Raw genomic sequence first — 15,075 nt, forward strand, 5'->3', positions numbered from 1 at the left:
TCACAAATTCCAATTTAGCAAACCTATCAAAAATTGATATCAACTCACTAAACGAAAAAAGATTTGATTTTAAATCAATGTTAAAAAGTGTTGGCTTCCAACAATGTTAAAAAGAGATCAAAAATCCAATTGTCGGAAAATAAATAAATATATAATAATAGCAGAGCCACTTCCAACATGTTTCACAAAACTAAATTGAAGATGGACCCATGTAATAAGAAAAGCTCTCCAACTATAACTACAACTACAACTACCACTGATAGACATTCCAAAGATCAATACCCCCAGCACAGATTTGAAGCTACACGATTTCAATCTCTAACAGTAGAAGATAACAGTTAAAACAATCTGTGTTAGATCATAAGAGAGATTACTCCTCGGTGATGGTAATAAACAATCTGTGTTAGATCATAATAGAGATCATAATACCTGGCAAAACAAGAAGCTCTGAAAGTGCCAAGAACAAAGCACACATTAAGTAGGTAGTTGGACAATATGATTTGGATGATCAAATTCAACCAGATAGCAATCATACAAGATTGAGGCACACTAGCATAACATACAATCTGGGGAAATCTATTCACAGAAACATTGGCTTAATTACCCATTGACATGATACCATCTTTCGTTGCACCTTGCTCGCGCCCACTCCTGACTTGTGCTGCCAGTTTAAAAGCTTTGACAAGATGAGAAATATGCAAACTGTGAACAAAAAAGAATCACAGTAAGGTGGACAGGTGGCACAGTTGCTTTCTATCGAGCTGATGGCTTTAGTTCCTAAGCTTTCTTTTTTATTATCAGCCAAAAATGTTACACAAGCAAAAACTTTAGTTAAGTCAAACCAAATAAAGTCCACAAGGGATACAGAAACCAGCTCTTTTTCTGGTAGTTGAGAGCAAAGGCTCTCGCAGAAATTGACGGGCTCTCACTATATTGAAGACTTCTTTGAGATGGTTTCGACAAAGCAACAAGAGCATACCACATTGACCCACCGACCCCTCTATCCAAAAAAAGAGATGCCCTTTGTACAAATACGAAGAACCATTTAGCTATGTTTGACACAGATCATCTTCCATCCAAGCCTGCAGTATATGAAATACAAGTCAGGAAGCTGACAGTTGCATCCAGAAAAGATGAGAATTAAACTTGGGGTGGAACAGCAAAGTAACTCATATACACGACAATCAGAAAAAGACTTTCATATAGTCAAACTAATTTGTCATCGTGTGTGGACCAGCAAAACTTGGGTGAACCAGTTGGATGGAACATAATTGATCCCAAAAGTTTTCAATTCTATTTACAGTTTTTTTATGGAACCACATTTTAAAATTCAACTACATATCTTTAACATGATTCTACAGAACCAAACTTCTTTTGCATGAGAGTTCGAACCGCAGTGAGGTTGTTCTCATCTGAATTTGGCGTCTTAAATAGCATGCAATAACGAGTGGTGAAATTTACATGAAGTTCTTACATATATATGTAATATGAGTTAAATAAAACGAGATCAAACTAGAATAAATAATAACTGAATTCAACGTAAACCAAACCTCTTTGTTTTAGGTTGTGTTCATCGATATGCTTTACTTTCAAGTATTAACTCTTTTAAAATGGGTTGATGTTGAGTTTGATCAAGCCACTGATACTATTTCCACATTTAGTAAATAAAAACTCTTGCGGCATCGTAGCATTTCACTGATACTTGATCTCATCTTGGTATAATATGGAAAAGAATAAAGATCTGGTAGCTCAGAGTAAAGATAAAATCTTTGAATAAAAATAATGAGGTAAGGTATAGGTAAAAGGCCAAAAGTGAAATTTAGGTAGAAATATGTGAAATGAAGAAAAATATGTACTTCATACTATATCAATCAACCGACAATGAGAAGCCAAACTAAATGTGAGATAACCACTTGGATATCAGCTTTCTTTTTTCTTTTTTCTTTTTTCTTTTTTCTTTTTTCTTTTTTGCTTTTTTGATAAAACAAATGGATACAGCGGAAAAACTCACATAAAGAACAGTTAAAGAATAACACCAAACAATTTGGAATGGTGTTAATAGATGACCTAAAGAAAAATATGATTTAAATTTTAAGAAAGAAAACTGGGCGAAAGAGGAACCAAGCAACCTGAACAAAAAAATCTGTCCAATAAAACTAGAGACACCCTTATTTTCATCAAGTTACCATCACAACTTTATATCCATCAAGGTCTCCAAAGCAATACATGTATGAACAACAACAAATTCCTGCCAAACCAATCTCCGTTTGCATCAGAACTTGAAGTGTTCTGATATTTTTAAGATCAGGGAAGGTGGTTGATGGACAACATCAAGGTTCACTCATCTGATAGAAATTATTTAAAAGCAAGCATAAATCATGTTTATCAAGCAACTAGTTAGGCCCACCAATACGACTCAAATTGAACTTCTGCTAAGCATATATAACACTGTAAACAACCATAAAAGTGATTACAAAAATCGTGAAAGTTTGCTGAAAACAAAAAGTATAATCCTAATCTAATCTATGCCATTTTAGTTTCAGCTCTAGCTTAACTGAAATTATTTCAATTGTTCAGAAGGTGCAGGTTGTAGCTCAAATATGGGAGAATAGAGGATCATTAGTGCCGTATCATATCAATAAACCACGAGAGCCAACTAGTACTAATAAGAGAATGGCAGATGCCAGTGTAAACACCATGCCAAGTTTTACCCAGGGACAAGAACAGCCAAGGATTTAAACAAAAGAAAGGTATGCAAAAGATTAGAACTTACTGGCCATTTTGCAAAGCTCACTCAGGATAGGAGCAACTAATACAACCTAAAAACTTATGTTGGCTAGGAAACCAAGCCTATGTGCTACACCATGAGACTGAAACAAGAATATAGAAATGAAACTTCAATGTGAAAATTCTTAGAAATCCGGAAAGAATTTTAAATGAAGAAAATACCATAATACATTAAATATGTAAGATATTAATTTCATAAAAATAAGGATGCCTACCAAATTTGAGAGAAAAAATCCAGCCACCAATTAATTTGAAAGCATGATTATTACACTAAATTACAATGCAAGATGTAGTTAAGGTTTTGCTGAAAAATAAATTGAATACAAGAAACAGATTTGAAATCAAGAATCAGAACATGAACAAAACGAAATCCTACTGGCACTAATGAGGCAGGTATGTGCCATGCAAGAACATAGGAAATTCAAGAAAAAAATAATCCTCTAGTTACCCAATAGAGAGCATAGAGAGTTAAACTAGACCTGCGAATTTCTGAACCGAACCATTCGAATTCACCAAATTAGGAACAAGCCTCCTGTCTTGTCCTAAAGACAAAATTTCTTGCATTCTTTCAGGCCAATCAGAATTTAATCTTCTGGCAAAATCTTCCACTTCTCTGCATAAAAGACATACAGAATTAAGCTACATGCATACAAAATGCAAAAAAGATTGTCAAGTCTTCATATTATATAATTCACAAATGAAACAATCAAAGAAGGATCACCGCGATCAACAAATATATGAAAAAACAAATCATTATACTGAAGCATCAGACAATTTAGAAGTGGTCACATAGATAAGATGCTGATAAAAACATAAGAAGTTTGCTTAGCTTCTACGGTCAATATGAAAGACGAAGAAAAAAACAGGATGCTAAAGAAAGATGACCTAGAATCCAATCAACTTCTGTTTCTATGATCAAACAAGAAATAAGATGAGATCTTGGAAAAACTAGATATGTGATAATGGACTAGGATAATGAAATCAAAGTCAAATAAATTTTCCAATTAATTACCCACATCCTAATGTCAATCTTCAATATTTTGCACAAGTATATGCTCTTCTTGATGAACCATTTAAGAAAAAGGATTATCAATGTGTTGAATTTAAACAAGCTTGAGTGGGCACAAGGCAAACACCCAAAATTCTCTTTGTTTTAAATTCAATGTTACCTTCAATTAAAAGTTCTACCAAAATAACATGCAAAAAGAAAACATAAGTAATCAAATATATTTAAGATTTCGCCAAGAAACATAGTAGAAGAAATAAGAAAAATAACAATAAGGAAATTCTCGTCAATCTGCAAAATTATGAACAGAACCTCACCTATCAAGTTCTTCCTTCACAGCGGGATCTAGCTCATCATCGATATCACCATCTCCAAATTCAACATTTGATACAAAAGCATCTTCAACATTGCCTTGCACTTCCAAATTTTGACTTGGACTAGGAGAAAAGGTGTCTTCCTTCTAAAATCCAAACATTGTAACACTAATTAATTACAGCCAGTAAAATGTTATTCAGACATCTAAGCATCACAAGACAGCAAAGATCATCCTATGAACCTTCCTGTGCACTTTGGCAGAGTCTCCGGAGGTATCCTTTGATAGAACTTTTTTCCTCCTATTCTTTTTCTTATTTTTAATAGCTTTAACACCTTTGGAATCTGTTAAAATTTGAAAAGGTCCATTAGACGCACATTTTAATGCAGTTAATCTTTAGTAAATTTAATATCACACATCAATGTACCATCAATCATGTCTTTCACAAGAAAAACGACACCAACACTGCAGCAAAAAATCTAAACAGTAACGAACAATTGATTTCAACAAGACGATGTTGCTGGTCCTCAGATCAAAAATTGATCCAAGCAGTTCTCACATAATTTTAAAAGGCAGGAAGTTGCAAATGACAGAGAAGGGAAGGAGGAGAAGGGAGAAGATATTGAGAGCAAATACCTTGATGCCAAAGGAGATAAGAAGAAAAGATGCTTGCAAGAATTCCCATCATAGTTTTTTGTTAAAAGCTAAAAGAGAACGCATTGGTGCTTTCCACAGGCCTTCGTCACTGACAATCGCCTTAAAATGGACCCTTTTTCATAGCTTCCCAATAGCTAGTCACCACCTCAGGTGAAAATTAATTTGGGACACTAGAAAACGTTAATGGGTGAATGAATATATTCTTATAATCAGTTCACTAAGTATCTATTGGGATGAACCCTACTATTAGATCAGCTATTTTTGTGAATGTGACTGATATGTTGCACAATCTTTGGTACCCTGACCAAATATTCTTCTAATTTTAAGCTTGCAAATCTTGAAACAAATAGATCCTAATCATTCACAAGTGCAGCCAATGACCATTAAATATTAATTTTTGGATTATATTTGGATCCATCTATTAGTTAGATAGGATCCCAACCATGAGTAAATTATACATGATCAAAAAAATAAAACTCATATCAAGGAAATTATCAGAAAGTGGTTAATGACGCTCTATTTATCAATAATGAAGTCAATGATAAATGTGACCTTAAACTTAGATCACAAACTGGATGTGCAGAGACATCCTAGTTAGCATATCAGCACAAGGATAACCTAAATAAAACAAGCAAGTAAGAGTACACTTAGAGGATATAAAATCCATACAGTAATGTAAAATTAAAGTGGATGCGGATGTAATTGGAAAATGCCAAGAGGTCATAATATGTGGTATTAGTATCAAACATGATAAATCACAGAAGCAACAGATGTCACCTTCATGTCCATTTATAAAAGATAAAATCTCATCAACAGAACGCTCCTCTTTCTTCTCTTCATCTGCTTCCTTACTCTGAAAGAAGTTTTAAGTTGTTTGCTAGGATCAATATTGAAGAAGATGAGAAATGAAATTCTTACATATTTAGAACATATCTCCAGTGAGAACCTGGATTCTTCGCTAGAGAAGCAGATGTAACTACCTTCAATTTCTGCCGCTCTTTTAGTTCTTTACGTTTTTTAGCATATAATCGATTGAGTAACCGAATCCGTGGATCATCATTTACATTTTTCAATGGCTCCAGCTTCTCTTCCTGATATAAAACCTGATCCTTGTAGTAAGTGCAGAAATAGTATGGACAAAAATTAAAAAGCATATAATTACTTCTGTAAGGTCATCTGGCAAATGAAATGTCTCACGAATTTCTTCCGGTGACTTCCCTTCTATCATACGAGCAAGAGCTCGACTAGTGAGATCAACCAATGGCTTTAGCTGGAGGCTGTCAGCTGCAGAAGTCAATTCACACAGTCGTTTTGTATCCATTCTGATGAATTTCTCATCAAAAGATTTCCGCTCCTACACAATACAGAAAAAGACTTATAAAACTCTACTACCTATTTCTTTTTAATATGATGAGCATAAGAGAGCAACCAATCATTGATATTTTGCCACAGAATTTGAAATTCCGGTCATATACATGTTAACATACTAAGGACCTTTAGGTTGGTTTTTTCTAGAAGTTATTAATAGATATACTGAATTTTAACCAGAGATATAAGAAGGACAAGAAAAAAAAAGGGGGAAAGTGAATTTGATGTGCTAAGTAAATAAAAAATAGCATGATACATACCCTGTTAGAGCGGCCAGGAACTTGATGAAACCGGCAATAATCAAAAATAAAGTTCAGAATCGCTGGATTGACATGTTCAGGTAAAGATATAGCATAGTTTTTTGATGATCCCATCCCTGTCTGAACGATCTCTCGGTATATCATGGGACAGAATGTTGCCACCTCCTCTTCAACTTGCTGAATTGACCCATCAGCACATTGCAGCCAGATAAAAGACTTCATGGCCTGTCAGCACAAAAAAAGTTACTCTTGTTTTTCTCATCTTAGCATTAAAATAAAGTATCTGATGTAATGGGAAACCTGTTATATGAATAATTACTTGATAGGACTTATAAAATATCAGTTCAAGGATAAAGAATCAGAAACAAAACTGTATATAATCAAAGAAACATGGAAATAATTGGAACAAAATTCGGAGTCAAATAAAAGTTTGGTATCCAAAGAGAAAGAAAATGTAAATTCAGTGACCATGGGCGACCAGTAAACACTTTGTAAGAAAAGAGACAATTGATGAGCATATGATGGTGAAAACAAAAAGAATAATCGAATTTTACGCTTTCACAAGAGAAAGGTTTTCGGCGATAACAAATATACCTCTGGCTTGATAATGGCCTTTTCACTTTCCGACATTGATGAAAGCCTCTTTGCACCAAGAAGAGAAGAGATATAAATGATGATGAAATTATAAAATTGATCCACCACGTACAGCAATCCTATATTGGGGAGTGATAAAAGATATGCCCCAGCAACAGAATCTTTGGTAATAGAGTAGGTAGTAATTGTTCACAAAACCAAACCCACTTGTTACATGATGTGACTTCTGCATAACTTGCACAAATATACTCTTTGCGCATCAATGTGTCAATAATATGAAATAGCTTTCTGATTATATTACGAACAAATTCTTCAGTCACTTGCTTGGCCTACCAAGATAAAAATCACAGTTAGAAATATAGATAAAACGTGCCTATAAAATTCAACAATAATAAGCACCTATAACAAAAGCAGCCAATTGAGAAAAGAGAAAAGTGCCTTAAAACAAACACAAAGAACTAAATGGAACTTATATGCATGTGAATTCTCCATAGCACATGTTGCCTAACACTTTAGCTCTAAAATGAGAAATTCTTTAAAGAAACCAAAAATCCAGATCAGATACTTTAGTATAACTTCTTCATATGAAACATAATAAAACTTGTTAAAAAGATTTGAAAGATACAAACAGATTCAGGTAAGAAAAATTAACTGTACTTATATGCAACAGATTTAAATTTCAAATGGAAAAGAACCATACAGCACACGTTATTGGAAACCCTAGTAGAACAATGGAGGACGCAATGCTAGTGACTCTAAGGTTCATACAGCAGCCAAAGAACAATATTTCTGAGACCATAATGTCAACTAATGTAGTGCAGTACTGTAGAATAGACCCCTAAATCCCAAGCCTAAAATTCTCAACGATAAAAATGATAACTACCAAATGAATGAACGAGTTCTGTAAATAAATGCTGTTAAACATACCACCGATACAACGTTCGAATAAGTATGTTCAGAAAGTCGCAAGAAACATTAATAGTTTCCCTGGATAAGCTTTCGAAGTGATTGAAAACAAGCACCCAAAAGCAGCATTACATCCTTATCGCAAACATTTTCGTAAAACTAAACATTCAATATCGTATCATGGTTTAACCTGGACAAGAAACAAAGATTAATTGCTAGGACATTGCAACTATTTACAATATATCGAGATCCTTACTATATTCATTAGCGTCAACCACAAGTAAGCTACCAGATTCACATTTCCGTCGGCATAGACAACACAACTGAATAACGAATTCCGAAACAACAACAGAGGATCCCCTTCACCCCAAGATCCGCATCTCAAATCGGGAAAGATTACCCCGGTACGCAAAATTTCAAACTTTCGCCCGCCGACAAAAAAAAAAAAACAAGACGAAACTCGTACGCCTCGCTTCCTCAATCCCCTGATAAATGAGAAGAAGATTCCGCCCGTACCTGACACCACAATGTCGTCCAAGACCGCCCCCCAGGAACGCGAGTGCGAGCTAGGGCACACGGCGGCCCCGCCGGTCGTGGGGGACGGAGAGTAGTACCTCGAATCAATGACGGGGAAAGAATGGTAGGGTTTTGGAACGATTTGCCCCTTCAATCGGAGGATCGTTTTCCTCCTACCCTTCTCGATCTTCCCCTCCCAACCTTTCGCGAACGACACGGCGGTGGCCCGCGCTCCATTTCTAACGCCTCCATCTGGGCCGGGCCAACAATCTATTTGGGCCATACGAAAAGCTAATCTATTACATATGACCCGGTTGATCGTAACTGAAACAACTAATCATGGGCCAAATCTGGCCCATGACAAGATTAGGCTCATAACGGCTTGGTTGGACCCACCAATCCATTTAAATCTTGATGCAGGTTAAGTTGGATCGAGTCGATCGATCCCTGTGATTCGAAATCGATCTCACATTTTTTAGAGCAAATTTTATTACGCACTTGTCCCAAGTTGATTTCGGACAACATCGATCTTGCCCAACTTCGATCGTGTCAACCCTACAAACTATATCGAGGGTATTCTCGATAATGTTCCTTTCATTTCCAAGCTAGCAAGTCAGATAATTTGAATTATGTTTTTGTATAATATTTTAGCAAAAGAAATATTCAAGAACATACACGTTACTCTCATTATCGCTAATTGTAAGGAGAGTGGCGTGACCATGATGCATCAAATCCGAGATACGATAACCTCTCGTTGATGCATCCTCTGAGATGTCAGTCACGTGACACTATAATATTAGTCATGTGATGTTGAAGTGTTTGTTATATCATTAAAATTTTTATAACCTCTTCCTCTATGTTTATGTTTATATAATATTGTTAACAATATGGCATTCGAAACATGATGAAAAATATTCATGCCATTGCATTACTTTGTATACTTCATACAAAACGTGCAAAGGTTATGCATCCATCTATTTAGCATCTGCAATAATTTATATTTTGAAAAAAAAAAAGGGTTAGGCAGATTCATTTATAAATCTGTCTCTTATCGATTATTTTTCTTATTCGGTCAATATCATCTAATTGCAACATTTATAGATCTTTAAATATTTGTATATAATCGAATATTTTTCGTTATTTTATCTTTTATCGGAGCCACACCCAATTTTTATTGGTTCTAAATATTTTTTACTCGATAATTAAATGATTATGTATTTCCATCGTTTTTCTGTTAATTATGTCCTGTAATGACAACCGTTTGAGTTAAATACGATAATAATATAGGCGCCGTCGGACACGTGGAAGCGAGACGAGGCCTTGTCGGCTGGGATGCGTTGTCCTGTCCGCTGTCGGGCCATATTTATATGCGCAACCCAACGCGACCAATTCTTGCCGCCAGCGAGATCATGTGGCCAGCGAAGCAACCGGGCCCACTGTGGTGCGTCCCACATGGCCCGCCACTCTTCTCTCACCTTCTTCCAATCATTCGTTCTGGCTGATCGAAGAAGAGATGACGTAAGAATAACGAGACATTCCCTTCATCTATTAACTTATGCACTAATGTGACTGTCATGCTGCATTAATTAAGGCTATAACATCCATCAGGGCATCACATATACCACCGCAGTTGGATTAGTTCGAGGTATTGTTTATTGATGTGCAGGAAGCATGCGTTTGACTTCAATTCTCGCGGTTCCACAAAGATAGCAGCAACCAAGAGGCACGCATCTTACAAGTTTGGACAAATTATACTTGACCGCTACGAATTGTGATGTGGTGATGAGGAGTATCTTACAGCTTGTCATATGTTATATGATGTATGCATGAAGCTGAAAGCAGTGCGTCTCTATAAAATCCACAGAATAATCCTGTTCTACAGCAAGCGGCGGGCCTTCCTCTCTCTCTCTCTCTCTCTGTTGTGTTTTGGAAGAGTTGGGAGAGGCAAGAGGCTCTTAGAGGTGGGGGAAATGGAGGGGAAGGAGGAGGATGTGAGGATTGGAGCGATCATGTTCTCGGAGAGGCAGCCGATAGGGACAGCAGCGCAGACCCATGCGAAGGACTACAAGGAACCACCACCAGCCCCGCTCTTTGAGCCAGCGGAGCTCAGGTCGTGGTCCTTCTACAGGGCTGGGATTGCAGAGTTCATGGCCACCTTCCTCTTTATCTATGTCAGCATCCTCACGGTTATGGGGGTGGTGAAGTCCGACAGCAAGTGTTCCACTGTGGGTATCCAGGGAATTGCGTGGTCCTTCGGAGGCATGATCTTTGCTCTGGTCTACTGCACTGCCGGCATCTCTGGTAAGTTCCTTTCTCCATGTTGCCTTTTCCTCTTGCTTTGTAGTTGCATCTCTCGGTCTTTGGAATCTGTGATGCTGGTGCAGGTGGCCACATCAACCCGGCTGTCACCTTTGGGTTGCTACTGGCGAGGAAGCTCTCCCTGACCAGGGCCATCTTCTACGTGGTGATGCAGTGCCTGGGCGCGATCTGCGGCGCCGGTGTGGTGAAGGGGTTTCAGAAGGGGGTGTACGAGAGCAACGGTGGCGGAGCCAACGTCGTGGCCGCCGGCTACACCAAGGGCGATGGCCTTGGCGCGGAGATCGTCGGCACCTTCATCCTTGTCTACACAGTCTTCTCCGCCACTGATGCCAAGAGGAGTGCAAGGGACTCTCATGTGCCTGTAAGTAGTTCTTGCCTCACCTTGGCTCATGCTAAACCACTTGATGCTAAACAATGGGTTCGATGTTTCAGGTGCTTGCACCCTTGCCTATTGGATTTGCGGTTTTCCTGGTTCACCTGGCCACCATCCCCATCACTGGCACTGGCATCAACCCTGCCAGGAGCCTCGGAGCTGCCATCATCTACAACAAAGAACACGCCTGGAATGACCATGTAAGCATGTTACGTCATTGAAGAACCAGCAGCAAAGCGATGAATATGATGCTAGGGCTTGTCTAACTACAAACACAACGCTGATGAACTTTTCTTATGTTTCTCTCAGTGGATCTTCTGGGTCGGTCCCCTCATTGGAGCTGCCTTGGCTGCCATCTACCATCAGGTGGTGATCAGAGCCATCCCGTTCAGGAGCAAGCGTTGAGCAGTCATGGCTTCCTTCCATTGCTTGTCCGTCTTGTGGTTCCGTTCCTAAGATGCAATGTTTGCGTGGATTAAATGTTGTCACACGTACTGTGTTTGTTCAGGTCTGCATTTACTGGTGTTAATTCAGATATGTAGTTGTCAGAATTTATTAAGAAATTTATCATTGGCATAATTCATATTTATATACGTGTTTTTTAAATAATTATATGATTAATCTTTAAATCATAAATTGATTAAGGACTAGAGTATATAAAAAATATAAAGTTATCATTTCATATTTGTCGATGAAACTGAACTATCCTTTGTGGAGTCTACAAGTTGATTAGAAGTATGGATATGATAAATACATTATTAATGTTTGACAATTTGATCTATAGTCAAATGAAAATTGATGATAATATGTTTTATACATGAGGGAAAAACTAGGTTGGCGTATAAGTAACACCAACATTATCACGGTATATTATAGGAGTGGATTGATAAGTGACGCCAAGTTCATATAACAAATTGGTGACTCAGTTGAGTTTTACAGCGATTGTAGCGATGACATGATATTCAACTTTAGTGATGGACCATGTGATTGTGCTCTACCTTTTGAAACTCTAACTGATCATAACATAAGTTGATGTAGATGTTCCATCATTCGTATTATCTATCCAATTAGCATCGATAAAGGCATAAAGATGAAGTGATGCATATTTCTAAAGAAGAAGTTCATAATTAAAAATCTTTTTAAGATATCACATGAAACATTTTAGTACAGACTTAGAGAGTCGATATATAAATTGTGATAATTTATTGACTACAAATAAAATGTTTGAATGTATGAGAAATAAATACTACAAGGATCTAAATATTTGTCAATATTGTGTGGGATCTGTAATAGGACTATCATCATATAATAGTGATTTAGTGATGAAGAGTGGGGTGGCGACTTTTTTAGTATTCTACATATTTCTCTTTGATATTATATCTCAAATATACTTCTTTTGAAATAAAAAAAAATTAAAAAAAAATATGAACGTTATTTCCACTCCAAAAAAAAGGTTTCTAGGTGAGAATAAATTTACCAATTGGTTAAAGAATTATTTAATCTTTATTAAATTATTATCTATGATTATAATATCATCCATATAGATTAGTAGATATATAATATATTCATTTTATTAATATAAGAATAAAAAGATGTTAGACTTGGAGTTGATGAAGTCAATAATATATTAGACTCTTAGAACTTGGTAAAGTTCATAAATAGCTTTTTTTAGTTTATAAATATTGTTTGGATATTAAGAGTGGATGAAGTTATAGGGTTTCTATCTAAAGGCAACTTTAATTAAGATCTCTTATAAAAAAGTATTATAAACATCTAATTGATGTATATGTCGACTTTTAGTGATAGTCAGAAGTTAAATCATTATTAGTTTAACAATTAGATTAAAGGTTATTGTGAAATCAATACCTGATCATAAGTGAAATCTTTTAACCACCGGACGTACTTTGTATTTAGTAATAAATCTATTTGGGTTTTATTTAATTAAAAAATATCGACTTACGCCCAATGATATTTTGTGTGAGGTGAAATAATATAAGAGTTTATGTGATATTATAGAATAGGGCATCGTATTCTTTACACATTATGAGAAGTTGTTAGAACTTGGTATTTATCTCATCTATTAGAGTAAACTATAAAAAGTTCTCTATAATCTGTCTAAAATGAGTAAAGAGTATGATGACTTTATATTTATGTTTCAGAGAACATAGTCATATATATTTATTAAAGTAATATATAAAAATATTATAAAATCTAAAATTATCAAACGAGTGGTTGGGACAAAACCCTAGACATCAGTGTAAATAATTTTAAGTAGTTTGAAGCATGATATAAAAAAATATTTCAAAAGGTAATCTTTAACTTTTATTACTAAGATAAGTACAACAATAAATTGTAATTCTACTTGTTTTGAAAGTTAGAATGAAGTAATAAGAAATTACTTATTGTTGAACAGAGAATGATGGATGACTAATGTGACAATGTCACACATCGATTATAACAGTAACTGAAGCAAGAGCAATTAGCTAGGTGATTTATGAAGTTGATATCACTTATATTAGCTTAGTTATCTCTAAAGTCACTATGGATGAATATATTTTATAAATCAAAATTAATATAATAAAAAGTACTAGAGCCAATAATCTAATTATTTAGATAAGTAGTTAAAGTAATCATGATGTTTGGTTAAGGCCAGTTGAGCGTAATAGTAGACTTAAGTTGAGATCGAAAAACTTTTGTTGTATATCCAATTTTATTATAGAGCTAATATATGATTTTTTGTTAATTATTATTATTGGGATGTTAGAACTATTGATAGTTATAGCCAAAGCTATTTTCTAATTTGTTTGGATTGAAGATACCACTATGGTTAGAGAGTTTTTATTGATAGTATAATAGAGGATAATGACCTTATGTATTACCCATGTATCCGGTAGACATTTTATTCAATCTTTTATTAAAGTTTTTATTATTTTGATTGTTTTTTCTTTTAGATTTTTTATTAAATTGAGCTTTGATAATTAGTCATATCTTCCCCTTTTCTCATTTTAGATATATTTCATGATTAATCAACTTGTTATGTAATTCTTTAAATGATATTGGTGAGTCACATGTCCAAATTACTATCACTAGTTTCTTATATTTATCTCGTAGGTTATTGAGAGTATGAACAATGAGTTCTTCATCATTCAAGGGATGACCTATTAAATCTAAATTAATTATAATAATTTTAAATTATATATAATTAGTAATAGTACTTTCTTCTTATGTTGTTTTCATTAGAGTAGATGGAAGATTTAGTATGCGAGTACGAGAGCGATTGACAAATATGATTTATAACTTGGATTATGCTTCTATAGTGCTACATGAAGAGATAAATGGTGCTCAAGAGCCAATGATCAAGGCATGAATGTCTTGTAAAATAAAATAATTTTATCGTAGCCATAAATTGTGACCATGATTTGCCATTACGATGTTTTTTCCTGATATTTAGATCTTTTTTAGTAGACAACTAAGAGAATCATTAATGCAGCCTGATAAATCATATTAAAAAAAGATTAACGAATTGTGCTTGCCAAGATGTATAATTGCTATATTTGGAGAGTTTGAATGAGATTGAAGTTGTTGTATTGATAGATATAAATCATATAGGTTGAGATGAACTATTGTTTCCTAAGCAAACAATAATTAGAGTGTTAGAGGAAGAAAATATAAGAAAACATGTTGAGAAAATTCAAGGGGAACGCTCGCTAAGCAACACTGAATAACGATGAAGGATCATCGGAGAATCCTGTTGATCACTAGAGGAGGTTGATTAAATCAGCAAAGTGGAATACATCTACTGTAAATTAGATTGCACTAGGAGATTAGTAGGGAAGAGTCGCACGTCTTTGTCTTCACTGTAACGTAAGAATCCGAAAGTGAGAAATGCAAATCAAGAGTTATAAAGGAGTAATAGTCAGACGAACGAAGAGAAATAGTAATCACCAACGTATCAACATGATAACCAGAAAGAAAG

The 15,075-nt window shown here is 35.3% G+C and overlaps 2 protein-coding genes across 3 annotated transcripts; one reads left to right on the forward strand and one right to left on the reverse strand.

The window, feature by feature from the left end:
* Nucleotides 1-769: 769 nt before the first annotated feature.
* LOC135619059 (SKP1-like protein 21) lies at nt 770-8,630 on the reverse strand. Of its 2 annotated transcripts, none has more exons than XM_065120661.1 (10): nt 8,408-8,630; nt 6,986-7,314; nt 6,392-6,616; nt 5,926-6,117; nt 5,744-5,854; nt 5,541-5,616; nt 4,350-4,450; nt 4,111-4,253; nt 3,267-3,400; nt 770-1,082 (listed from the first exon to the last, which is right to left on the reverse strand). In XM_065120661.1, exons 2-10 carry the CDS (start codon nt 7,019-7,021, stop codon nt 1,066-1,068), a joined length of 1,035 nt encoding a protein of 344 aa, XP_064976733.1. In that variant the 5' UTR covers nt 7,022-7,314; nt 8,408-8,630; the 3' UTR covers nt 770-1,065. The 2 variants fall into 2 exon arrangements, with proteins under 2 accessions (XP_064976733.1, XP_064976732.1); XM_065120660.1 differs by having other exon boundaries at nt 5,744-5,866.
* A 1,669-nt stretch (nt 8,631-10,299) lies between these two features.
* On the forward strand, nt 10,300-11,692 carry LOC135619060 (aquaporin PIP1-2-like). The gene is made up of 4 exons (XM_065120662.1): nt 10,300-10,708; nt 10,792-11,087; nt 11,159-11,299; nt 11,409-11,692. Exons 1-4 carry the CDS (start codon nt 10,378-10,380, stop codon nt 11,502-11,504), a joined length of 864 nt encoding a protein of 287 aa, XP_064976734.1. The 5' UTR covers nt 10,300-10,377; the 3' UTR covers nt 11,505-11,692.
* Nucleotides 11,693-15,075: the final 3,383 nt, after the last annotated feature.

Source organism: Musa acuminata, chromosome BXJ2-8 (assembly GCF_036884655.1).
Source record: "Musa acuminata AAA Group cultivar baxijiao chromosome BXJ2-8, Cavendish_Baxijiao_AAA, whole genome shotgun sequence".
Taxonomy (NCBI): Eukaryota; Viridiplantae; Streptophyta; class Magnoliopsida; order Zingiberales; family Musaceae; genus Musa; species Musa acuminata.

What these genes read in the sequence shown, in the direction of transcription:
- LOC135619059 (XM_065120660.1), bottom strand. Translation starts at nt 7,021, where the DNA reads ATGTCGGAAAGTGAAAAGGCCATTATCAAGCCAGAG. An exon ending in AGGCCATTATCAAGCCAGAG is followed by an intron (nt 6,617 to 6,985) that starts GTATATTTGTTA and finishes TTGTGCTGACAG; the next exon opens with GCCATGAAGTCTTTTATCTG. An exon ending in AAGAGCGGCAGAAATTGAAG is followed by an intron (nt 5,617 to 5,743) that starts GTAGTTACATCT and finishes AACTTCTTTCAG; the next exon opens with AGTAAGGAAGCAGATGAAGA.
- LOC135619060 (XM_065120662.1), top strand. Translation starts at nt 10,378, where the DNA reads ATGGAGGGGAAGGAGGAGGATGTGAGGATTGGAGCGATCATGTTCTCG. An exon ending in CAAGGGACTCTCATGTGCCT is followed by an intron (nt 11,088 to 11,158) that starts GTAAGTAGTTCT and finishes TCGATGTTTCAG; the next exon opens with GTGCTTGCACCCTTGCCTAT. An exon ending in AACACGCCTGGAATGACCAT is followed by an intron (nt 11,300 to 11,408) that starts GTAAGCATGTTA and finishes TGTTTCTCTCAG; the next exon opens with TGGATCTTCTGGGTCGGTCC.